The sequence below is a fragment of the Rhinoraja longicauda genome, chromosome 25 (assembly GCF_053455715.1).
Source record: "Rhinoraja longicauda isolate Sanriku21f chromosome 25, sRhiLon1.1, whole genome shotgun sequence".
In the NCBI taxonomy this organism is placed as follows: domain Eukaryota; kingdom Metazoa; phylum Chordata; class Chondrichthyes; order Rajiformes; family Arhynchobatidae; genus Rhinoraja; species Rhinoraja longicauda.
In genome coordinates, this window is record NC_135977.1 from 34118865 (window position 1) to 34145524 (window position 26660).

Below are 26660 nucleotides of genomic sequence, written 5' to 3' on the forward strand. Positions count from 1 at the left end.
AGCTCAGTGTTACATAAGCCAATTAGTTAATTTTTATTTAAATTCAAACTCAGGTCATCGTGAGTTTATATAGGGCAGCACAGTGGCACAGTATAGTTGCTGCCTCACAGCACCAGAGACTAGGATTCAATCCTGACTATGGGTGCTGTCTGTACAGAGTTTGTATGTTCTCCCTGTAACCGCGTGGGTTTTCTCTGGGTGCTCAGGTTTCCTCTCACAGTCCAAAAACGTACAGGTTTGGAGGTTCATTGGCTTCGATAAAATTGTTTAAAAAATTGTCCCCAGTGTGTAGGATAGTGTTAGTGTTGCTGTTTGGTGCAGACTTGGTGGGCTGAAGGGCCTGTTTCTGTGCTGTATGTTTGAAATAAAATAAAGTAAACTGAACAGAAATGGGATAGCTTGAAGTGCAGAATGAGAAAGCTATCAAGTGATAAAAACTATAGGGAAAAAATAATGAGAAAAGTGAACATGTGGGACATGTATTTTTAAAAGTTACATATGAAATGAATTACTCTGGAATTGCATTCAGTGTTGATATAGAAGAAATAGTGACAGAGCAAAAAAGCTGAGTTACCAGTTTATGCGTGCTAGTCTAGATTACGAATCAAGCACTCTAACTATAATAATAATGATCAAAGACTAAATCACAATCAGTTTCATTTACTGTAATATGTGGTGAGTCATCTCAAGTTGCACATTTGCAGGACATCCTATTAAAAGTTAAACAGAAACAGTGGTTTAAAGTAACTGGCAGAAATTAATAGGATGCAGCATTATGCATGAAAGTGTTGCCAGACCATTTGGGGGAGGCAGGGATGTGGGGGTGAGGGGGACTGGGAAATAACATTTGTCACATTCCTTCAGTAACAGTACTAATAGTAAAAGTACTTTACTGTTAACAGTGTGCCTGGTCAAAGCCTCCTTTCTACATGTGTAGGAAGGAACTGCAGATGCTGGTTTGAACCAAAGATACGAATAAAAAGCTGGAGTAACTCAGCGGGTGAGACACCATCTCCGGAGAAAAGGAATAGGAGTCTGAAGAAGGGTCTCGACCTGAAACGCCACCTGTTGCTTTTTCCCAGAGATGTTGTCTGACCTGCTGAGTTACTCCAGCTTTTTGTGTCCACCTTCCTGCATTGTGTTTATTAAAGAGTGTAGGCTCCCAGAATCTATACAGTGAAGGGAGATGGAAAAGCTACCCAAACCCACTGAAAGGCCAGCTAAATGCTCTGGGGAATGTGGCCCACTGGAAGCCGAACCAGTGTTATGGACAGACAAATCTTTCTGCATTGGCTGGGGTGGAGTTTGAACCCTAAACCCTAAATTTTCTGACTGGGAGGCAGGAATTATGGAACTATTAGAAACGTTTACTTCTGCCCAAGTATCTATAACATGGCAATTTGCACATAGTCTCTCACCTATTCCATGGCACTTTTGGAAAATAGGGGACAAATGTACGGGTGGTGGAAAGGAAGAATAAGGACTGTTGCCATTAGGAATCATGTACATAAAATCATGATGTCTACTGGGTTATTAACTCAACACAATAACCCTGCAAGCAACCTTGCAGCTGCTAATTGTAGCTGAAGAAACTAGATGGAAATACAGCATGGAAGGTTACACAGCTTTTGTTAAACAGCATAATTACCGACCATATTTTAATATTTGAATTTTCGTCATTAGAAAAAGTATATATATATATTTATAACAGCATTAAATCACAAAGCTTGCTGCAACCAGCCTTGGAAATTATGTTATGGCTGCAAATGGACCATAAACCTCACGTCTGTGAAATTCACTCGAATGTTACACAGTGAACGAAGTACAGAAAAGGCCATGTTATTAAGGAATAAAAGGTCACTAAATCCTGATATTACAATATCTTCCAAAATGTTCACAGCGGGAGCTTTGTAACCCACAGTGTTTAGGAAGAGTACAACTCAGTAACATCCTCACGTAACAGCCTTTAGGAAGAGTAACATCCTCACACAGGGACAGGTTGAGAATCCACTCATCGTTCCATACCAAAGATAGACACAAAAAGCTGGAGTAACTCTAGAGATGCTGCCTGTCCCGCTGAGTTACTCCAGCCTTTTGTGTCTATCTTCAGTTTAAAGCAGCATCTGCAGTACCTTCATACACATCTACCCATGCCGATCTGTCTGACAGAAAGCCAAGACAACACAGCCCCTCAGAACTGCTTGGCCTCTCTTAAATGATAGCAAGCGGGAGAATCTGGACCAGCCACCACCTTGGATAAATGAAAACTGTGACTGTCAGAGCGGTGCATCTCTCTTGGTGACGGGCAAGAGCCTGGTCATCAGTTACGAGGGGCTCTCGCATTGCTGTTCATGGTGTAGGTGTGACCCGTACCCCATTACTCTGCAGTGGCCATCACCCCAGCCATTATCTGCTTCATGTGGGGATTATGTCGTTTTACACCCAACAGTTCATGGAGCATAAGTCCCGAAACAACAAATGTAAAAGCATATTGAACATTGCCCTTGTACTGATGGACATGTTGATGTGAGGCTGTGTCAAGGTGCACATGGAACCAAAGTACACAAACATCAGGTTTCAATAAGTGCTGAGGTTCCAACTGGACCTGACCTTGCAAAATATGCACCTGGTCTCCTGCCTACACCATCAAAGCCAGACTGCCCTTAGGCTGCGATGAGGGTGAGATGATTAGCCACCTCTGTCCTATGGAGTTTAGAGTCGCAAAGAAGATCTGGGAAAGGATGCAAGGGTTCCTGTTGAGTTCATCCCAAGCAGCTGCATAACTGAGGATTCTCTGAGGATCCTTCTTTATTTAAGGAAGGCAACAGGGACATAACAGGAAATTATAGGCCAGTGAGCCTTACATCAGTGGTTAGGAAATAAATGATTCCAAGGGCCAGGATTCATTTGTATTTGGAAATGCAAGGACATATTAATGAAATGCAGCTTGGCTTTGTACATGGGAAGTGCTTTCTCACAAATTCAATTGAGTTTCTGGAGAAAGTGTTTATTGTTGTTGTTTATTGTTTAGTTTACTGTCACGTGTACCGAGTTACAATGCAAAGCTGTCATATGAGGAAAGATTGGAAAGGCTGGGCTTGTATTCACTGGAAATTAGAAGGATGAGAGGGTATCTTATAGAAACGTATAAAATTATTAAAGGACTGGACAAGCTAGATGCAGGAAAAATGTTCCCAATGTTGGTGGAGTCCAGAACCAGGGGCCACAGTCTAAGAATAAAGGGGAGGCCATTTAAAACTGAGGTGAGAAAAAACTTTTTCACCCAGAGAGTTGCGAATTTGTGGAATTCTCTGCCACAGAAGGCAGTGGAGGCCAATTCACTGGATGAATTTTAAAAAGAGTTAGATAGAGCTCTAGGGGCTAGCGAAATTAAAGGATATGGGGAGAAGACAGGCACAGGTTACTGATTATGGATGATCAGCCATTATCACAATGAGTGGCGGTGTTGGCTTGAAGGGCCAAATGGCGTCCACCTGAGCTCATTTTCTATGTTTCTGTGAATCCATGGTTGCTTGGTGTTAGAACTCAGAAGGTAGTCATAGAGGTGCGTTCTTGTGACTGGAGGTCTGTGATCAGAGAAGAGAGGAATGCAGACCATGTGCCATAGATGGCACCCTAGTTGGTGCAGAGATTGGGGGTGAAGGGCTCGTTGCTGTTCTGCACTTTTCTATGTTCTATGTTCTCAGTCCTAGGGGCTGTTCCCAGGGATGCCGATGATCGAGTGCTACTGGAAGATCATCAACTCACTGAAAGGACACATTGCTGGAAACTTGTTGGTCTTCAGTACAAAGTGAACGTTGCCACTGGTACAGCCAAGGCAAAGGCCATGTGGGAAGGACTGCAGCCCAAGGTCCTGTCTTCTAGAGATTCAGGAGCTAAACCCTGTAGAAAAACATCTCAAACACTTGAATTTGTGTCATGCCAGGAGGTCATACATGAGTGGTATTGGTGCCCTTTACACAGAAACACTACCAACAAATATTACAATGAATGTTCAGACCAAATACACTGTATTGAAAAGAAAGACATTTATTGTTTTTGTATTTCTTAGATATATATTTTTATGAGTAAAGTTTGCTTTTGAAATTAAAATGGGAAATCCAACTTTGTCACTGAAAGGGATTCTTCACCAGGTGTCTACATAATTCAGTGGGTCAGTATCTGTGGAGGATGATGTTTTGTGTTGGGACCCTTCTCTATTCCCTCCACAATTCCTTCCAGCACTTTGTGTTTTTACCAAGATTCCAACATCTGTAGTTTCTTGGCTTCTTAATGCACACCTCAGTGTGCTAGGTGTGATTCTACATTATGTGAATGCCCCCAACAAGCAGTGAAATACTCACCATGGCTTGAGTATTCACTGGCATTTGGAATAACATGGGTATATCGAGGGCAGCACAGTGACGCAGCGATAGAGTTGCTGCCTTACAGCGCCTGAGACCCGGGTTCGATCCCACCCTCGAGTGCTGTCTGTACGGAGTTTGTACGTTCTCCCTTTCACCAAGTTGGTTTTCTCCAAGATCTTTGGTTTCATCCCACACTCCAAAAACGTACAGGTTTAGCAGGAGTTCATTGATGGGGACTTTCAAACACTAAAATGTTTCTGAACACTCCTTAATACAGTTTCCAAATGCATAAAAGAAAATGCTGAACTTCATCAGTGAGCTGTGGGCTCCCTCATAAACACCAAGCTGTTTCAGGAATGGTGAAATACAGATCACATTTGTCCTGGATGTAGCAACTTTGCACACAGCTCTGGCCTCAGGAAGTCGTTCTTTAACGTGTCACTCCAGCTGCTGATCAGGGCTGCAAAGTACATGTGCATGTGACAATGATTGGTCAGGGGTTGCACAAAGTTCCCTCAGTCTGTGGGGACAGAGAAACATGTACAGGCTGCTCAGGAAACACTTCCTCCTGCAAATGACGGTGACAGGAGGCTGCCAAGGAGGTATCTGTGTAGACTCAAGCCACATCTTTCCATCTCCACCCCTTTCCGATTTCCGCCGAGACCGTTCCCTGCGGAAATCCCAGGCTAAATCGTTCCTTCCCACTCAAACCATCCCCACCCCAGGCACCTTCCCCTGCCACCGCAGGAGATGCAGCACCTGTCCCTATATATCCTCCCTCGACTCTGTCCGGGAACCCTGACAGTCCTTTCAGGTGAGGCAGAGGTTCACTTGCACCTCCTCCAGCCTCATCCACTGCATCTGCTGTTCCAGGTGTGGACTCTTATATATCGGCAAGTCCAAGTGCAGGTTCAAATACTGATCACGCTCGCCCTTGCTGCAGGATCCTCTCTCTGCCCAGATATTCCACTGTGCTTGGAAGGAGTCAAGAAAATCTTGGCAAAATGGGGAACCTTAAATTTTAGTTAGATACAATGTTTGCAAGGTGGGGCTGACAGAAGAGCTGACATGCCCTGCAAGCACTCCCTGCAACCTTCTGCCTTATAAGCACTTGCTCCTCCATATTTCTTCCGACATCTTTTTGTTATTCATTTCTGTTAGAATGAATAAGCTGGGTATCTTCTCGATACTTTGAGAGTGATCCTGCTGATGGCCGTTGATGAGTCGGTCCAACCGGGGCATGTTCCGGTCATCGGCGGCACGGTTAACGCTGCCGGATCCTTTCCGGACGCCTCAGCGGCGCCGTCCCAGGCCCCAGCCGCGGTCTCCATCAACCCAACGGCCGTTGGCCGCAGGGCTCCAACCCGCGAGGCTCCGGCCCTAGCTTCTCCGCGGCCTGCTGGGAGGTGTCAGCTGCCACGGCCTGCCAGGAGCCGTCTAACACTTCAAGACGTGCCTAAACTTTAAAACAATTCAATTTGTCTATTTGTCGCCTTCACTAGGATGGGAAGAGCTGCTGCCTCACTATGCCAGGGACACGGGTTCTATCCTGACCTTCAGTGCTGTCTGTGTGCAGTTTGCATTCTCCCCCTGTGACAGCGTGGGTTTCCTCGCAAAGATGCTGCCTGTCCCGCTGAGTTACTCCAGCATTTTGTGTCTATTTTCGGTTTAAACCAGCATCTGCAGTTCCTTCCTAAACTAAACTAGACTAAACTAATAAAAGCACCAACAGTGATTCTGATCAAAGTGGTTTAAAATTAATTCACCAGGAATTAATTTGGGAGCATTGCTCACCCATCGCAGTCTTGCTCCAAGAAATGTATTCTTACTAATGACAGCTCTGAAAAACCATGAAAAGATGTCTTAATGCTTGTGGATACATGTTTAACTGTGAGTGTTCGGGATGAATGATGAGTACTAAACTTCACAATGTGCACTCAGCATTACTGGCTAGTTCACGGCACTCTTTGTCCCACAATTATATACCATTGTGGAAATGATTCAACAGCTAAAATACCGGCTGAGTTTTGCTGTGTTAGGCAGCAGGGCACACCACTTTGTGCCACAAGGGTCCTAAGGGATGCTCCCGCCTTGTGGGGCCATGGATTATAACTCCATGTACATGTAGTGATCGTCTACAAACTAGCTAGTGTGAATCATGTCCCGGTACACAACACACAAACACAGCAGGATGGTCCTGCAGTCTCATCCATGGAGACTTGTTCCTTCGTCTTTACTTCTAAAGGAACCAAACTCTTTTAAAAGCTGCATTAAAAGCAAGGTCTAAGTAATAACATGAAAGGAAGAGCATTTTCACAAAATCATTCACTATTTCACAGGATGGTCCTGCAGATTAATTCCCACTCCAGTGTCAGAAAACAAAACCCAAAACACTTTTATTTCTAATTCTGTGGTTTAGGAGTTCTGGCAATGTTTAATTTCTGAACTATGCTGCATCATTGCTGAACAAGAGGAGGAATCTGTGTTGGGCCCAGTTTGTCTCGCCCCCACTCCCTGCCCCTCTTTTCAGTGGTCACCAGGCCCACACTGGGAATCCACCAAACTGGGGGAAACTCTGCATGGTGGTAGATGCAGAATAACACACACCATCCTGGTTTGGGAATATATCTTCATTCCTACACTGGTCGTTGATCCAAAATCCTGGAACTCTGAACATCTGCCCTGCAGCTGCACCCTCCCCACATGGACTGCAAGTGTTCAGGAAGGAAGCTCACACCACCTTCTCCAGGCCATTAAAAAGTACTTCTCATGGGCAATAAATGTCAGAGTTACCAGCATCTGCCAAACCCCATGTGTACATGAAAATAAATGGTGTAGTTCAGTCAGAGCTGTTATTTCAGGCCACAGGGAAGTTAATCTCACAGTAAGACGAGTAAGAGATAAGGCAGTACATGGAGTATTAAACCGTCCAACAAAGAACAGGCCCTTTGGCTTACAATGTCCACACTGAAGATGGCGGCACGGTGGCGCAGCGGTAGAGTTGCTGCTTTACAGCGAATGCAGCGCCGGAGACTCAGGTTCGATCCTGACTATGGGTGCTGCACTGTAAGGAGTTTGTACGTTCTCCCCGTGACCTGCGTGGGTTTTCTCCGAGATCTTCGGTTTCCTCCCACACTCCAAAGACGTACAGGTATGTAGGTTAATTGGCTGGGTAAATGTAAAAATTGTCCCTAGTGGGTGTAGGATAGTGTTAATGTGCGGGGATCGCTGGGCGGCACGGACTTGGAGGGCCGAAAAGGCCTGTTTCCGGCTGTATATATATATGATATGATATGATATGATATGATGCCAAATTACTAATATCCTCTGCATATGATCCACATCCCTCCATCCCCCACTTATCCATGTACCTATCTTAATATTCCTCATGAGAGGAATAGATCAGGTAGATGCACAGTCTCTTACCCAGAGTAGGGGAATCGTGGACCAGGGGACATAGGTTTAAGGTGAAGGGGAAAAGATTTAATAGGAATCTGAGGGGTAACTTTTTCACACAAAGGGTGGTGGGTGTATGGACCAAACTGCCAGAGGAGGTAGTTGAGGCTGGGACTATCCCAACATTTAAGAAACAGTTAGACAGGTACATGGATAGGACAGGTTTGGAAGGATATGGGCCAAACGTGGGCAGGCGCAACTGTGTAGCTGGGACAAGTTGGTGTGGGCAAGATGGGCTGAAGGGCCTGTTTCCACGCTGTATCGCTCTATGATTGTATGACTAAGTATAGGTATATCAAAGTAATATTAAATCCTATGGCAATATTCAATGTTGGGTCACATCAAGAATCCCACCAAATAAAAGTGCTTCCATGTGAAAGAAATGCCATTTAGACTCTACTCCAATCGCCCAATAAATGCCGGTATTGTATCTGCCTCCAATACCACCCCTGGCAGCACAATAACACATCTGTGTGGCTATCCAGTGGATGGGGCTCCCCTAATGGGTGACAGAATGACTGGTATGTGTTCACACACATCAAGTCGGCACATGTCCCGATGCCCGCTCACAAACACGTCTGCTACTCACTGTGACATGTCGATATGTCGCAGTATTTCCAGTACACGCCATCTTCATGCTCAGCAATGTAGCACCAGGGCCTCACGTCATTGTCTGGGTTCCTAGAGAGGGAGAAAACTCATCATCAATCAGGCCTTGACTTTCACATACAGTTATCAAATCTGTGACCACTTTACATCAAACAGTTTGGTGGACTACCCTTTTGTTGAGCAATTTCCTTTAACAAGATACTGGGAAGTACCAGCGTGGAGAATGTTTGCCTGATCCCCATGCAATGGAGACATAGAAACATAGAAAATAGGTGCAGGAGTAGGCCACTCGGCCCTTCGAGCCAGCACTGCCATTCAATATGATCATGGCTGACCATCCAGAATCAGTACCCTGTTCCTGCTTTCTCCCCATATCCCTTGATTCCGTTAGCCCTAAGAGCTCTACTTAACTCTCTCTTGAATACATCCAGTGAATTGGCCTCCACTGCCTTCTGTGGCAGAGAATTCCACAGATTCACAACTCTCTGGCTGAAAAAGTTTTTCCTCATCTCAGTCCTAAATGGCCTACCTCTTATTCTTAATCTGTGACCCCTGGTTCTGGAACCCCCCAACATGGGGAACATTTTTTCCTGCATTTATCCTGTCCAATCCCTTAATAATTGTATATGTTTCTATAAGATTCCCTCTGATCCTTCTACATTCCAGTGAATATAAGCCCAGGCGACCCATTCTTCAATATTCTTCGATACACCTCTGCCACTGCCATACACAGCCCAGAGTTAACTCAGCAAGATGCATCCCCCCATTGAGACTGCTATCATCACTCTCCCCAAGGCACAAGCAAAAATAACAACTATTTTAATCTTCACACATTTAGTCTCAATAAACACACAAATGTTCTCACCTAGCAAACAGCTGGCCCTGTTTCCTTGATCATTGTTACTTTTTTGCACATCTTTCATTCATTTGTTCTATATCTTTCCACATCACTGTCTATATCTCTCGTTTCCCTTTCCTGTGACTTTCCGTCTGAAGAAGGGTCTCGACCCGAAACGTCCCCCATTCCTTCTCTCCAGAGATGCTGCCTGACCCCTGATTTCAGCATTTTGTGTCTAATCTCTTTGACAAGTTTCCACCTTTTGTTGACAACATTAAACCTGTTTATTCAAATGTTTTTTCATGATGGCAGTGACTTTTGCAACTGCAACTTTCCCCCAGGACATATGGTTGTGATCATTCCCATTTTACTGATTGTGATTTTCTGTATGTTTTTAATAATATTTAACAATGGAATCGGAAAGTGGGAAAAAGTACTGAAGATACATAGGCCCTTTCGCCGAGCACACAGAATAGCAACAGGCTGCACATTTCAACCGATCCATTGCTTGTCCTCTCCAAAAGGTGGTAGTTCTAATCCCGTGTGTCCACACTGCTCTCCCCTCGCCATTCCTTCCCACTGTTTAATTCCTTATCTTCAAATGGCGTGCCACTAAAACCGGCAGCCACCTTGCAGCAGACCCACGATGTGATGAATGAAATGTTGCTGACATTGGCCATGAACATGACAATAATTGCCAGCTCCACTTCACTGGATGTGATCTTCTCCTGACAACACATCAAAGTTCTAGTTTTGGCACTATTGAAATCAACCTAAGTTAAAGTTAATCAAGTTTCCATTGATGGCAGCTGATGCACAAGCTCAGTGTTATACATGTTTGTCTTTTTTTAAGATACAACGTGGCAAAAAGGCCCTTCTGCCCACCGAGTCTACACTGACCAGCAATCCCCGCACATTAACACAAGCCGACACACAGTAGGGGCAATTTACACTTAGACCAAGTATACAAACCCAAGCCAATTAACTTACAAACCTATATGTCTTTGGAGTGTGGGAGGAAACCGAAGATCTTGGAGAAAACCCACGCAGGTCACAGGGAGAACGTACAAACATGACTGCATCTGAATCCCAATCCTGGAATGTCCAAGCTGACACACTTTGCAAATCAAGGCCATTCCCCCACAGGTTCTGCCAGCACAGATGCACAGAAACATTCAAGAGATTCCAGGATGGTAAGTTTAGTTTACAGATAAAATGTGAAAACACGTCCTTTGGCCCACCGAGGCCAGGCTGACCATCGAGCACTAGTTCTATGTTAACCCAGTTTTGCATCCTACACACTAGAGGATATTTACAAACCCAATTAACCTACAAACCTGCATGTCTTTGGAATGTGGGAGGAAACCGGAGTACCTGGAAAAAACCCATGTGGTCACATGGCGAACGTACAAACTCCACACAGACAGCACCCGTAGTCAGGATGGAACCTGGTCTCTGGCGCTGTGAGGCAGCAACTCTACCTGCTGCACCACTGTGCCACCCCATCACTCTGGGTCCAGAGTGGGAAGAGGCCTGAGTGGTTTGGGCTGTGAGGAGGTGGCTCAGGAATCAGAGGAGCACTGCAATTAATCAAAAGGCAGGAGGTTGGGGCAAGGGTCAACTGGCAAGTTGGAAAGGTCAGAATGAATGCCCGAGCGAGGGCTACGATTGATAATTGGGTGAGATATTGTTAGTTGGAGGGCATGTGGTGAGAGGGTAGGATAGATTGTTGTGGACAGGATTGATTATCAGGGATAGCAATAGCAACTGGGGGTGAAAGAAGGCCTTTGATAAGACAGCTGTGGAGGCCAAGTCTTTGAGTATTATCGGAACGTAACCGCATCGTAAGTCGAGATTACTCTCCAGTAATCTTCCTACCACAGACATTACTCTTGCTGGTCTACAGTTCCCGGACTTTTCCTTGCAGCCCTTCTTCAATAGAGTTTCTTTAGTCTGAAGAAGGGCCTCGACCCGAAACATCGCCCATTCCTTCTCTCCTGAGATGCTGCCTGACCTGCTGAGTTACTCCAGCATTTTGTGAATAAATACCTTCAATAGAGTTGCAACATTAGGGACCCTCCTGCCTTCCAGTACCTCATCCATATCTAATGATGATTTATATATCTCAGCCAGGCCGCCTGCAATTTCTTCTCAAGTTTCCCACAGTGTCCATGAATATATCTGATCTGGCCCAGGAGATTTCCCCTTCAAACGCCTTAAGGCGTTCAGCACCTCCTTGACTTATTCTGGCTGTCCTCAAGACACTTCTGTTAACTGGCCCAAATTCCTCAATCTTCACATCTTTCTCCACAGTAGACACAGAGGAGAAATACCCTATTCTCTCCCTAATCACCCTCTTTCCCTAAATGTACATAAAATCTCTTTAGATTTCCCTTAATATTATCTGCTAGAGCTATCTCTGGCCCCCTTTTTGCCCTTCTGATTTCCTTCTTCAGTATGCTAAAGGGCTTGTTTCCATGCTGAACTCTAAACTCAGACCTGAATTATTAACTAGATTTCTCTCCCCACAGATGATCCTCGATCTGCTGCGAATCCCTAATTTCTGTTGGCATTTCAAGGTTGTTTGGCTTCTATGGGCTTCATAAAGCATTTACTTCAGTGTAAATTGTTTTAAACATCCTAATATTGTTAAGGACGCTATAAGAATATAATTCTTAACATTGTATCTGTTTAATAGATATTACATCTTGCACCAGGAAGGAACAAAAAACTCTTTAAAAATTTTGTAGCCATGATGAAGGAAAATAAATTGCTAGTGGAAGAGGGAAAATAAAGGATTGTGTGAGAGCAGCTTTTGGGAAAGTTACTGCAGCTGGAAGGTTACGCCAAGGAGAGAAAATCAGCAGCAAGTCTGGAGACTTCACTGACAAAGGGGCTAGCTAGCACTGTGAAGCTATGAAACGTCTTCTGCATCACAGCCTAAGAATATTGCCTGCCAATGTAAGCCCAGTGCAAAAACAAGATAAGCTCAAAGCACGCTCAAATAGTGTAGATAAATTGGCACATCAAATGCCTATGAGATTACTTTCTGAAAACTACATTTGCAGTGGACCTCTTTAAGTAAATGGTCGCTCAGCCAACACATAAATATTCAGTCATTAAGCAAGGCCCGGTGACGCAGCGGTAGAGTTGCTGCCTTACAGCCCTTGCAGCGCCAGAGATCCGGGTTCGATCCTGACTACGGGTGCTGTCTGTACGGAGTTTGTACGTTCTCCCCGTGACCTGTGGGGGTTTTCACCAGGATCTTTGGTTTCCTCCCACACTCCAAAGACGTACAGGTTTGTAGGTTAATTGGCTTTTGATGTTTTTATCGGTGCAACATCAAATGCTTTCAATTTAAAGAAATAAGAAAGTCAGAAAATATCTGAAAGGTAAAAGGAAGCAAAGAAAGGACAAATCATAAAAAGAGTTTAAAAACAAACCATATCTATATACTAAAACTCTTGTTTGTTATCTTGTTTGTGACTGAACTTCAGCCAAAACGATAGCGCGACAATTTTAGGCCCACCTTACTCACCATTGTCACTTTAGTGATAATGCAAGTAGTTTTATTGAAATCGGTGTTATATTTTTAAAGTTATTCACATTTTTAAGTTTAAAAGGAGGGGAGTGGGAGGGGAGGAGGGTGGGAAGGGGGAAGTGGGGAGAAGGGAGAGGGGAGGGTTGAGGAGAGAGGGGAAGGGGGGTGGACAGGGTGCTGCACCAATGCAGGAGAGGTTTGGGCCCAATGGGTCCACTTGGTCTAGTATATCATAAAAATGTTACAATCAGACTTAAGAAAATGCGGCAGAGAGAACAGTGGAACAGTGGCCGAGATATCAGGACTGATGACAGCAGGAAGTACGCTCCAATTAACACTGGCAACTCCTGCAAAGTCCAAAATGTCTTTTGCGATAATTGGATTAAATGGCTGTCTAATGTCCCTTCAAATAAAATATACTTCAAGTTTTAATTAATATTAACATTGGCAAGAGACAGCTTGCATATATTTCACAAAAAATCAATTTATCACAGAGTAGGGAGAAATGGCACTGGCCAATGGTAATCTGCTTTAACCATATCTCTTCCAGAGCAGTGCTCATAGCCATAAAGCCATAGAGTGATATAGTGTGGAAACAGGCCCTTTGTCCCAACTTGCCCACACCGGCCAAATTGTTTGCCTGCATTTGGTCCATATCCCTCCAAACCTGCCCTATCCATATACCTGTCCAACGGTTTCTTAAATGTTGGGATAGACCCTGCCTCAACTACCTCCTCTGGCAGCTTGTTTCATACACCCACCACCCTTTGTGTGGAAACGTTTTTCCTCTTTTCCAGATTTCTTCCCTCACCCCCCCAAACCCATCGGCTCACCACAATCTGTCTAAAGAAAGATCCTGACCCGAAAGTCAATGTTCTCCAGAGATGCTGCCTGACCCATTGAGTTACTCCAGCATTTTGTGTCTTTCCTTTCAGAAGACAGGCTGATTGACAAAATTGCCTACCAGTTGCCTGGTAGAATATGCTAATAGAGATGGCAGCCCTTGTAAAGAAGAACTCATGTTGAAAGGGTGGTGATGATGGTGGAGGAAGGTTGGTGTGTTGGACACACAGAATGACTAATAGGGTTAAAGTGTAATTGTGGTCAGAGCAGTTGATGGTGGCAATAGTTTTTATTCATGTTAGGAGTGATTCAGTGATCATAGTGGCCCTGACTTAAGAGAAGAACGTTGGCAGTATGGTAGTGCAACATGGTTGTGGTTGAGGGTCATTTACAGGTTGGGCTGGGCACTTTCCCATAGCTTCCCCAGAAGTTATGGGGAGAAGGCAGGAGAATTGGATTAGAAGGGAGAGATAGATCAGCCATGATTGAATGACGGAATGGACTACATGGGCCGAATGGCCTAATTCTTCTCCTATCCCTTATGATCTTATGATCTCATGATAGAGGCGTCCTTTTATCACCGGGAGCTGGAGAAAACATTCTAGTGGCACCTTGTCAGAAGGAAGATGAGTTGAGATTTGAGATTTCCCTCCTGGGTTAAATAAAGTTCTATCGTATTGTAGATTTGAGAATTTTTTTGCCCACTTAGTAGGTTAAAGTTTCCCTCCAGAGATTTGATCGATGGACAAAGTGATGAAGAAATGTAATTGACAGCAGTACTAGCCCCACATTGGGACATTTGCTGAGACACGATCAGATGCAGGTACTTGTGGGAGCACTGTCACAAAAACAGGGCAGAAACTTCAGAAACGGCATGCATGTCTTTTCAATGTCCACACCCACTCCATTTTCTACAACTTCCTTTGTTAGAGATGGATCTGATCCAAATGAAGGATGATTCCACATTCCCATCGATGAAGAGACTACCTCACTGACTGCAGAATCCTGGAACTGTTTTGTTCTAGTTGTTTCATGCACAAAGGAGTGGGCAATATGTTCCTCCCTGCCCCCAGATGTAACATTTGCAGTGCATGTATGATCGGGCAACCCACTCCCCACCAGTTCCAACAGCAGGCTTGCTATTAAGCTTTTCAGCATAATCGTCAATCTCTACATATTTAAAGACACAATTGTCGACAATAAAATGCTGTAGGATGCTTTTCCAATCACAATCTCCACCTCCAGCTGTGACAACGAGTTAAGTCTGGATCAGAATTAAGTGCAACACATCACGCGATGAATGGTTGCATTAAAATGGGGGCAACATTGAGAAACGTAATGAGACACCAGCAATGTGAACAATTCCTGTGGTGAAAAACAGAGCAGTCTTCTTTTGCTCGGCACAGAGAAATGATCATTAATATTTTATACCTATCATTTTCTTTATTGGGTCCATACAGAGGCAGGAAATCATTCAGTTTACAAGGTAGTCTGTAGTTCATGGCTGTTTTATTTTTCTTTCAGTGCTTCTCCTTTCCTGAGTAGAGACTCTGAGGGATAAGGTTGCACAGGTGCCGCGGGTTGATCTGTCAGTCTGACATCAGACGTGAAGAAGCCTACTATTGTGTGTTGGGACTTGGACACATCTGAGCTGTTTTGTAAAGGAGATGTTGTGCCTGACGAATTTAGTTGACGTTTTATGTGGAAGTCATCAGCAGGATGGATAAGGGGCAGGTATGAGTTTCCAGAAGATAAATACATTTCCAAAAAGCCTTTGATAAGGTTGCACAAAAGAGATTAACAAAAATGAAATTAGAAACTTCCTTCTAACAAGCGATATCAGAGACAAAGAACAGGGAGAAAAGTGACATATACCAGATTGATAAAACATGAACATTTAAGTCTGCCAAACATCAGATCCGCGACTTTAATTATAGTGTCATAGAGACACAGATAGACACAAAACGCTGGGGTAACTCAGCGGGTCAGGCAGCATCTCTGGAGAGACGGAATGGGTGACGTTTCAGATCGAGATCCTTCTTCAGACTCAGAGTCATGGGAGTGGGTAACAAGAGATATGAAAAGGTACAAAGACCAAATGAATGAAAGATATGAAAAAGAACAAATCAAAGCCGGCAAATCACCTCTCTCCCCTGACTCCAGTTTGCGTGTGGCCTCATTTTGTCAATGACGAAGGCCCAGGACAGAAAGTTCAGTGTGGGAAGGGAAGTTAAAATGGTTATCAACCAGGAGATCTAGCAGGCCTTGGCCTAATAAGCTCAAATGTTCAGTGAAATGTTCGCCAAGTCTATGCTTGGTCTCGCTGATGTACAGCAGGCCACATTGAGAACACCGGATGCAGCAGATGAGGTTAGAGGAGGTGCATGTGAACCTCGGTCTCACCTGGAAAGATTGCTGAGGTCCACAGATGGAGGTGAGGGAGGAAGTGTAGGGACAGGTGTTGCAAATCCTGCCATTGCATGGGAAAGTACCTGGGGAGGGGGTGGTTTGGGTGGAAAGGGATGAAGTTACGGACAGAGTGGTCTCTGCAGAAGGTGGAAAAGGGACAGAGATGGGAAGATGCAACTGGTGGTGGGATCGAGTTGGAAGTGACGGAAATGTCAGAGGATTATGTGTTGGATGTGGAGGACCAGGGGAATTCTATCCTTGCTCCATCTGGGGAGGGAGGGGGTGTGAGAGCAGAACTATGGGACCCAGAGGGGATGCAGGTGAGAGATTCATCTGTGACAGCCGGGGGCAAACCACGCTTACTAAAGAGAGAGGACATGTTGGATGTCCTAGAATGGAAGCCTCTTCTAGGGGGCAGATGTGGTGGAGACGAGGGAAGAGCATCTTTACAAAGGGGCAGGATGGGAGGAAGCATGGAACAGATAACTCTGGGAATCGGTAGGTCTGCAATAGATTCACTGGTGGGTTAGTATTTGTGATGGGTACATTCACCCTTCCATGGTGATCTAACGGAGGCTCTGTGTGGTGCTCATGCCCAGCTGGGTGACTGACACATAAACCCTGGAAAACCCTGGAAAATTGCAAAGCGTTTGGTTAAAAAGATAATTAAGGTGGTTTTCAGGCTCAATCACGGGCAAGTACTTTATCTCTATGCTTCCCAACAGTAGATGCCTGCAATGCTTACCATCTCTTAGCCTGGTGGCTGCTGGGAAGCGAGTCAGACCCAAGAGTCTACCGCACAGCGTCAGAAAAGGCTGCCATAGAACTGAGAGAAAATGGAGGAACATTTCAAAGTGCTGCTTTTCAAAGTGTTTGGGTAAGCTGTTGGGCAATGGACATGCCAAAGGTGGCCCTTGTTCATAGGTTCTAGGAGCAGAAATAGGCCATTCGGCCCATCAAGTCCACTCCGCCATTCAATCATGGCTTATCTACCTCTCCCTCTCAACCCCATTCTCCTGCCTTCTCCCCGTAACCCCTGACACCCGTGCTAATCATGAATCTATCTATCTCTGCTTTAAAAATATCCTTGGCCTCCTCAGCCTTCTGTGGCATGTGTTTGGAAGGTATGGGATACAAAGACCAGTGACAGCAGCGTCTTACACTGAGTAAGGAACATAACCCACAGATGCAGAAATCACCATCAGTTATGCCAGTGATCAAAATGCAGAGATGTGGGCCAAGCAGCAGTGATGTCCAATGGGTTGCAGTGTTTGTTCCTTCTTTTACTGTAAGTAAGAATGAGGACTGTTTGAACCTTTCACTGTTACTCTCTGTAGCAGTGACAACTGCACACGACACTATGTCATCGAACGATCTCATCAGCGATCAGGCAAACATATATGCAAAAATACATTTTATCCACAGTAACTTGCCCCAATTCCTGATGATTACTTATAGGTCTTTAAGTAATTGCCAGCCCACATTCATGATCACAATGAATGGCAGTGCTGGCTCGAAGGGCCGAATGGCCTCCTCCTGCACCTATTCTCTATGTTTCTATGGGTCGAGAGACCCTGCTTCAGACAATAGTTTAGCTTCATTAGGGCAGAAATTATCCTGGAAAATCCCACTCTAAACCCATTAGGGATTCAAAACTTTGTATTACTGAGTGTGTATCCCATTTTGGGTCGAGACCCTTCTTCAGACCAGACCTTCTGAAGAAGGGTCTCGACCCGAAACGTCACCCATTCCTTCTCTCCAGAGATGCTGCCTGTCCCGCTGAGTTACTCCAGCTTTTTGTGTCTATCTTCGGTTTAAACCAGCATCTGCAGTTTCTTCTGGCACAATTAATATTGCAGAGCTGTCCTCACACAGGGCAACACAATAATGTCCTCACACAGGGCAACACGGAGATGCAGCTGGTAGAGCCACTGCCTCACAGTGCTAGAGATCTAGGTTCAATCCTGATCTCCAGTGTTGTTATGACTGCTTGCGTTTCCTCTGGGTGCTCCAATTTCCTGCTACATCCCAAAGACATGCAGACTAGTATGCTTATTGGCCTCTGTAAAATTGTGCCTATTGTGTAGGGAGTGAAGGAGAAAGTGGGATAACATAGAACTGACACCCAAAAGAGTGATTGACACAAGATGCTGGAGTAACTCAGCTGGAGTAACTCAGGACAGGCAGCATGTCTGGAGAGAAGGAATGGGTGACAGACGTTTTGCGTCAAAACCCTACTTCAGACTCAGAGTGATTACTGTGTCCCGGCTTGAGAATCGTTAGGTGAGAAAAAAATGGCCATTCGATGGTAGAAATAGTCAATTGTACAGAGCCAATCTCAATGTAATGAGAATAGGTATGAGTAGGATCAGAGACAGCAGGCAAGAGATAATTAAAATATAGGTGCCAGTGTGAGAAGGGTTAGTTCAATCACTGTATCAAGAATCTATCGTCATACATGTGGATTAAACCCGTTTCATTGGAGCTGTGAGATAGAAGCCCCATCAGCCATGCCACTCTATTGTCCAAAATACCAGTTTTCCGATTAAACACAGAGATTCCCAAATGACCAAAGAGAGAGAGAGAGTAAAAGAAAGCAGAATGAAATGGGCATGCGATTGGTTTCAGGTTGATAATAGAAGTGAGAACCGGGCCCATTAGAGAAAGCTCAGAATAGAAGCAAAACATGCAGCAGGAAAAGAGAGCACGAGGAAAGATTGGTGGCAAGGAAACCAAAGATATTGTATGGATGTGTTAGCAGTTGTTAGCACTTTGAGAAATGATTAATTATGCCAAGAGGTAGAAGCCGTTTGGAAAAATGTGGATTGGCTGGGGAAATTAAACATTGACTTTGTTAAAGGCAAATCATTGTCCAACTAATGAAAAATTTCCTAATGAAATAATAGACAGTCTGTAGATGAATATGCAATTACAAAAGATAAAGTACGACATAACAGCTTTTCATCAAGGCTGAAGCCCATGCAATTAAAAAGATCTGTAGTTGTGTGGATAGAAAATTGACGGTAACAACAACAACTTAGTAATGGTGCACAACTACTTATTGGACATGTGGGTATGGTGTGCTGAAGTTACCCAGTAACTAACATAGATGAGACCCAGTTATGAGAGGGGAGAAATTCAAAGAAAATATGCCGGACTAGTGTTTTTTTACACACAAAGTGTTGGATACCTGGAACATGCCACAAAGGGAGGTGATAAAAGTAGATGTGACGGGGGCATTCAAGAAGCATTTAGCCTCCTGAAAATGCAAGGAATGGAGGGATAAGGATGCTGCATAAGGGATTAGTTTCATGTGGCTTTATGTTCCACATAAACAATGTGGGCCTGTTCCTGTGCTGTATTTAGAGTTTAGAGATACAACATGGAAATGGCCCTTTGGCCCACCAAGTCCGTGCCGATCATCAAACATCCATACTATGTTATCCCATTTTCTCATCCACTCCTTACACATTAGGGGCAACTTGCCACATTAGGGTGGCACAGTTGTAGAGTTGCTGCCCTACAGCACTAGAGACCCGGGTTCGATCCTGATGACGGTACTCTCTGTATGGAGTTTGCATGTTCTCCCTGTGATGTGTGCGTTTGCTCCGGGTGTTCTGATTTCCTTCTACATTCCAAATATGTGCAGATTTGTGGTTTCTGTAAGTTGTCCTTAGTATGTACAATAGACTAGTGATCGCTGGTCGGTGTGGACTCAGTGGGCTGAAGGGTCTGTTTCCATGATGTATCTCTAAACTAAACAGAGGCCATTTAACATACAAACCTGCACATCTTGGCATGTGGGGGGACACTGAAGCACACGTAGGAAACCCATGCAGCTACAGGGAGAACGTGCAAAATCCACACGGACAGCACCCGAGGTCAGGATGGTCGCCGGGTCTCTGGTGCCGTGAGGCAGCAGGTCTATCAGCTGCATGTTGTACCTCCATTCAATGCGTAGAACATTGTTCTCTGTATTGAATGGTGTAGCAAGCTGGAGACACTACTCGTCTTCCTAAATTCTTGTGTTATTGTGTAATGAAAACATTGCTTTTCTTAATGTGCAAATTCTTAAAATGGACATGAGCATAGAACAACAATTTGCAGATCTGCAGGGAGCACAAAGCTTGGAGAGATAGTGACCTGTGAGAAAGACAGTAACAGGCTTCAACAGAATGTAGACACGTTTTCCAAATGACATCTGAAACAGGAAAACACAAAATGTCACACTTCCTTAAGTGGGCAATGTAAAGCGTGCATTTAGGAATTTAGGGCTATATTTTCACAATTCTGTGAAAATTGCAATGTAGATTGTAAAAGAGGTTAAAAGGGATATGGGATTGTGGAATGTTTCAAATACATTATTAGAGCAAATGCGTTTCGATAAATCGTTTCAAAAACTGGTTTTGTCACAACTGGTTGACAGACAGAAAGCAAAGAGTGGGGATAAATGGGTCCCTTTCAGAATGGCAGGCAGTGACTAGTGGGGTACCGCAAGGCTCGGTGTTGGGACCGCAGCTATTTACAATATATATCAATGACTTGGATGAAGGGATTAAAAGTACCATTAGCAAATTTGCCGATGATACAAAGCTAGGTGGCAGTGTGAACTGTGAGGAAGATGCTATGAGGTTGCAGGGTGACTTGGACAGGTTGTGTGAGTGGGCGGATGCATGGCAGATGCAGTTTAATGTGGATAAGTGTGAGGTTATCCACTTTGGTGGTAAGAATCGGAAGGCAGATTATTATTTGAATGGTGTCAAGTTAGGAAAAGGGGACGTACAGCGTGATCTGGGTGCCTTAGTGCATCAGTCACTGAAAGGAAGCATGCAGGTGCAGCAGGCAGTGAAGAAAGCCAATGGAATGTTGGCATTCATAACAAGAGGAGTTGAGTATAGGAGCAAAGAGGTCCTTCTGCAGTTGTACAGGGTCCTAGTGAGACCGCACCTGGAGTACTGTGTGCAGTTTTGGTCTCCAAATTTGAGGAAGGATATTCTTGCTATTGAGGGCGTGCAGCGTAGGTTTACTAGGTTAAGTCCCGGAATGGCGGGACTGTCCTATGTTGAAAGACTGGAGCGACTAGGTTTGTATACACTGGAATTTAGAAGGATCAGAGGGGATCTTATCGAAACGTATAAGATTATTAAGGGGTTGGACATGTTAGAGGCAGGAAACATGTTCCCAATGTTGGGGGAGTCCAGAACCAGGGGCCACAGTTTAAGAATAAGGGGTAGGCCATTTAGAACAGAGATGAGGAAAAACTTTTTTAGTCAGAGAGTTGTGAATCTGTGGAATTCTTTGCCTCAGCGGGCAGTGGAGGCCAATTCTCTGAATACATTCAAGAGAGAGCTAGATAGAGCTCTTAAGGATAGCGGAGTCAGGGGGTATGGGGAGAAAGCAGGAACGGGGTACTGATTGAGAATGATCAGCCATGATCACATTGAATGGCGGTGCTGGCTCGAAGGGCCGAATGGCCTATTCCTGCACCTATTGTCTATTGTCTATTGGAATATTGTGTCCAGTTCTGGGCACCATGTTTGGAAATGATGACCCCCCTTTAGTGCAGAAGAGATTTAGCAGAATAACTCCTGGGCAGAAGGGCTTCAGTTGAATAGAGAAACCGAGGCTGTTCTCTCGAGAGATAAATCTGTTCTAAATTGAAAGAGTCAAGAACCCAAGAAAACTGGGGCATGGTGATCCAGTAATATTTAAAATATAGTCTATAACCTGGCGTAACATCGAACAGTACCGCACAACCGCACATAGTCTGAAGAAGGGCCTCAACCCGAAACGCCACCCATTCCCTCTCTCCTAGATGCTGCCTGACCTGCTGAGTTACTCCAGCATTTTGTGATACCTTCGATTTGTACCAGCATCTGCAGTTATTTTCCTACACAGATTGTTGCAAAAACATATTTGATTCAAAATGTGTTTTCGGAGAGTAAATCCACCATTGCTGCCAAGACTGGTCTACTTCTAACATCAAACCAATCAGTGGCTGATTCTCAATGCCCCCTAAAATAACCACACAATTCAAGGTCAATTAGGAATGCGAGATAACTGGTGGTTTTGCCAGTGAGAATGGAAGGGGAATAAGTAACATGAGGATGAATGTCAAAATAATCAAGAGTAACACAAGGTGAACCTTTGTATGCAGGGAGTGGTGCTGAGCAGCAGACCACTGCCTTCGAGCACCGCCTTGGAGCACCGCCTTGGAGCACCGCCTTGGAGCACCGCCTCGGAGCACCACCTTGGATCACTGCCTTGGAGCACCGCCCCAGACCACTGCCTTGGAGCGCCACCTCGGAGCGCCGCCTCGGGGCACCGCCTTGGATCACTGCCTTGGAGCACCACCCCAGACCACTGCCTTGGAGCGCCGCCTCGGAGCGCCGCCTCGGGGCACCGCCTTCGGGGCACCGCCTTCGGGGCACTGCCTTCGGGCACCACCTTGGAGCACCGCCTCGGGGCACCGCCTTCGGGCGCCACCTTGGAGCACCGCCTCGGAGCGCTACCTTGGAGCACTGCCTCGGGGCACCGCCTCGGAGCGCTACCTCGGAGGTGGTGGGAGTAGATACAGTTGTAACATTCTAATGGGAAATGGATTAGTAACTGAAAAGAAAGAATTCTCAGGGGGTAGGGGAATAGATTAGCTGAGTTGTTCTTGCGTGGTGCTGGGCTGAACTCAGATGGCTGATAGGCCTGAACACATTGAGCTCCAATGCATCAATAAGGTGGTGTTTGCATTTGCGTAGACCTATTCTGGAGTAGACTAGGCAACTGTTTCACTGAGCACTAGGCAGACTGAAACAGTCTGCCAAGGCCTGCTGGATCTCCCGGTTGATAACCATTTGAACTCCCCTTCCCATTCCCATACTGACCTGTCCTGGGCCGCCCCCATTGCCAGAGTGAGGCCACACGCAAAGTCATCGAGTCACACAGCACAGAAACAGACCCTTCAACCCAACTTGCCTATGCCAATCAAGATGCCCCATCTACATTAGTCATCACCTGCCTGCAGTTAGCCCATATCCCTCTGAACCTTTCCAGTCCAAAGGTTTTTTAAAATGCTCTTATCTCTCTTGATAAATTGAACTACCAAGATTGTTCCACAATCAATCAGCCAGAGAAGCAGATGCAGTACACGCATTTCTCTATCACATCCACCCATGTTTAAATGTTATTATAGTACCTGCATCAACTACCTCCACTGGCAGCTCAGTCCATATGCTCACCATCAGCTGTGTACAAAAGTCACCCCTCAGGTTCTTATTAAATCTTTCTCTTCCCACCTTAAACCTATGTCCCCTGGTTCTTGAACCCTCTTACTTAAAGAAACTGTACAACTATCCTATCTATTCCCCTCATGATCTTATACACCTCTATAAGATTACCCTCATCCACCTGCGCTCCACGGAATAAAGTTCCAGCCTGCTCAACCTCTCCCTGTAACTCAGGACCACAAGACCTGCCTAAAATCCTCACAAATCTTCTCTGCACTCTTTTCAGCTTAACAATATAGCAGGGTGACCAAAACGGAATACAATATTCCAAATCCAATTTTAGATAACTACAAGACACCCCACCAACCCTGCCCTTCTTCCCCACCTCCCTGCAGCCCCCCCTACCCAGTGCCTTTCCTGGATTGACACCCATAACTGACTTCTCCATCCCCCCATCCCCTTCCACCAATATTCCTTCCTCATTCCCTCCTCATGCCTTCTATCCCAATATCACACTTTTTATCTTTTCATCGCTGGCCTTTGTCCAACCATCTGCCAGTCAAAAACACCTCCATCCACCTATCACTCGCCAGGCTTTATCTTGCAGCTCTCTTCCAGCTTCCCCCCCCCCTGCCAACTATGGAGCCTGAGTTTAAAGGCTCAACAAAAATGATGTTCCTTTCATCTGTACCTCCTCTGACTGCCAGATACAATGTCATGCTGCAGTCTCCAGAATCACCCGAATTCTATTCATGAACCACTGTGTTAAATGTGACAAATGCTCCAGAATACCTATGGGGAAATAAAGGGACAAAAGGATAAAAGCTTTGAGTTTGTAGGTTAGCTTGCACGTAACCTTAAAAACTGGTTTAAGAATGGCCAATGATGATTGAATGCAACTTTGGACATTGATGCCAAATAGTCACCACAGCCTGGGAACGAATCCAGTGTAGTCTTTGAAGAGCTGTTGATGTACATCCTCCCACTCAGTGATGTACAGAGCTACATCAGAGGAAAGAGAGTGATAACTCAATCAGAAATAAGCAAAACATCCCATTTGCTGCCTGAGAGGAGACTGCAGATAAGATGAGTGACTTGAAAGCCATTCTTGTCTCAATAACTCAAAACGTCTCACACAAAATCACAACGTACTGAAGGTGCCCAGTTCTCTTCTCTCTCTTGACAAATTGAAATACCAAGATCATTCCACAATCAATCAGCAGGAGATGTAGTAGATACAGTATGTGCACTAAGCGTTATTCCTTGCCATGTATCTATACACTATAAATGGATCGATTGTAATCATGTATTGTTTTTCTGCTGACTGGTTAGCATTCAACAAAAGCTTTTCACTGCACCTCGGTACACGTGACAATAAACTAAACTGTAACCCGAGATGCTGCCTGACCTGCTGAGTTACTCCAGCATTTTGTGAATAAATGCTGCCTGACCTGCTGAGTTACTCCAGCATTTTGTGAATAAATCGATTTGTACCAGCATCTGCAGTTATTTTCTTATAATAAACTAAACTGTATCCATTGTTGCATTTATAACTTTTAAAGTTGCCACAATTAGTGTCACAATTTCATTATGGGAGCAAGTGTCTCTGTCTTTACTAGTTAGAGTCCAAGAGTCATAGACTCACTAATGTATGGTGATCTCCCAAAAGAACATTTGTCTGTACATCAGAAAGTCAGGGATTGACTTGTTCCTCCGGAGGGCAGAAGGGCCAGGGTTATATTTGAGTGTACACCCGGGTGAAATCCCTACTTTGAAAACTTCCATTATCATGAGGGTAATGATACATAGAAACAAAGACAATAGGTACAGGACGAGGCCATTCAGCCCTTCGAGCATTATTGCTTCAATGTGAAACCTCCCTTAACATCACCGGCACAGCCCTATCCTGGTTCAAATCTTACCTCTCTGACAGACACCAGTTCATCTCCATTAACAACTGTAAATCCCCCACCGCTCCCCTCCCCCAAGGTGTCCCCCAAGGCTCAGTCCTTGGCCTCCTCCTCTTCATCCTCTACCTGTTCCCCCTTGGTCAATTAATCCGCCGTCATGGTCTCAACTTCCACTGCTTCGCCGATGATATCCAGCTCCTCATCTCCACCAAGTCAATCTCCCCCACCACACACTCTACACTGACAAACTGCATCACTGAAATAAAATCTTGGCTTCAATCAAATTTCCTCAAACTCAATTGCAACAAATCTGAAATCATCATCATTGGTCCAAAAACGCTCACCAAATCCACCCAAAACTTCATCCTCAACATTGATGGTCTCCCAGTATCCACCTCCCCTCACATCCGGAATCTTGGAATCATCTTTGATCAAACCCTCTCCTTCGACAAACACATCAAACACATCACAAAGACAGCCTTCTTCCACCTCAAAAACATTGCCCGTCTCCGTCCATCCCTCTCCTCCACAGCTGCAGAAACCCTCATCCACGCCTTCATCACCTCCCGTCTGGACTACTGCAACAGCCTCCTCTATGGCGCACCCTCAAAAATCATCAGTAAACTTCAATACATTCAAAACTCCGCTGCCCGTCTACTCACCCACACCCCGATCCGTGACCATATCACCCCCGTCCTTTACAAACTCCACTGGCTCCCCATCCCCCAGAGAATCCAGTACAAAATCCTCCTCATAACATACAAAGCCCTCCATAACCTGGCCCCATCCTACCTGACCGACCTCCTCCACAGGCACACTCCCACCTGCACCCTCCGCTCTGCTGCTGCCAATCTCCTATCCCCCCACATCCGGACCAAACTCAGATCCTGGGGGGACAGGGCTTTCTCCATCGCTGCTCCCACCTTATGGAACTCACTACCCCAAACCGTTAGAGACTCCTCCACACTCACCACATTCAAAACATCGCTGAAGTCTCACCTGTTCAGTACTGCCTTCAACCACTTGACTTCACATGACTATTCCACATGACAACCACTGAAGGTCACCTCACCCTCTGTCTCCTTTCTCTGTTCGTTTATTTATTTACTTATTTATCTATTTATTCATTTCCCTATGTTCTCTAAATCTCTGTAAAGCGTCTTTGAGTATATGAAAAGCGCTATATAAATAAAATACATTATTATTATTATTATTATTAATGTGATCATGGCTGATCATCCACAATCAATACCCCGTTCCTGCCTTCTCCCCATATCCCTTGATTCAGCTAGCCCTAAGAGCTCAATCTAACTCTCTTTTAAATGCATCCAATGAATCGGCCTCCACTGCCTTCTGAGGCAGAGAATTCCACGAATTCACAACTCTCTGGGTCAAGGAAGGTGGAGAAAAGCTGGAATAGCCAGTACAATGGCTGTAGGAGAAAATGAATAAGGAAATGATTGAACA

The 26660-nt window shown here is 45.0% G+C and overlaps 1 protein-coding gene across 1 annotated transcript in view; it reads right to left on the reverse strand.

Moving 5' to 3' along the window:
* Nucleotides 1-26660, reverse strand: part of kremen1 (kringle containing transmembrane protein 1) — a 204352-nt gene that overhangs the window by 79661 nt on the left and 98031 nt on the right. The window contains exon 3 of the mRNA XM_078421279.1: nucleotides 8413-8504. Coding sequence (XP_078277405.1) covers nucleotides 8413-8504 — 92 coding nt within the window. The remainder of the gene's footprint in view (nucleotides 1-8412; nucleotides 8505-26660) is intronic.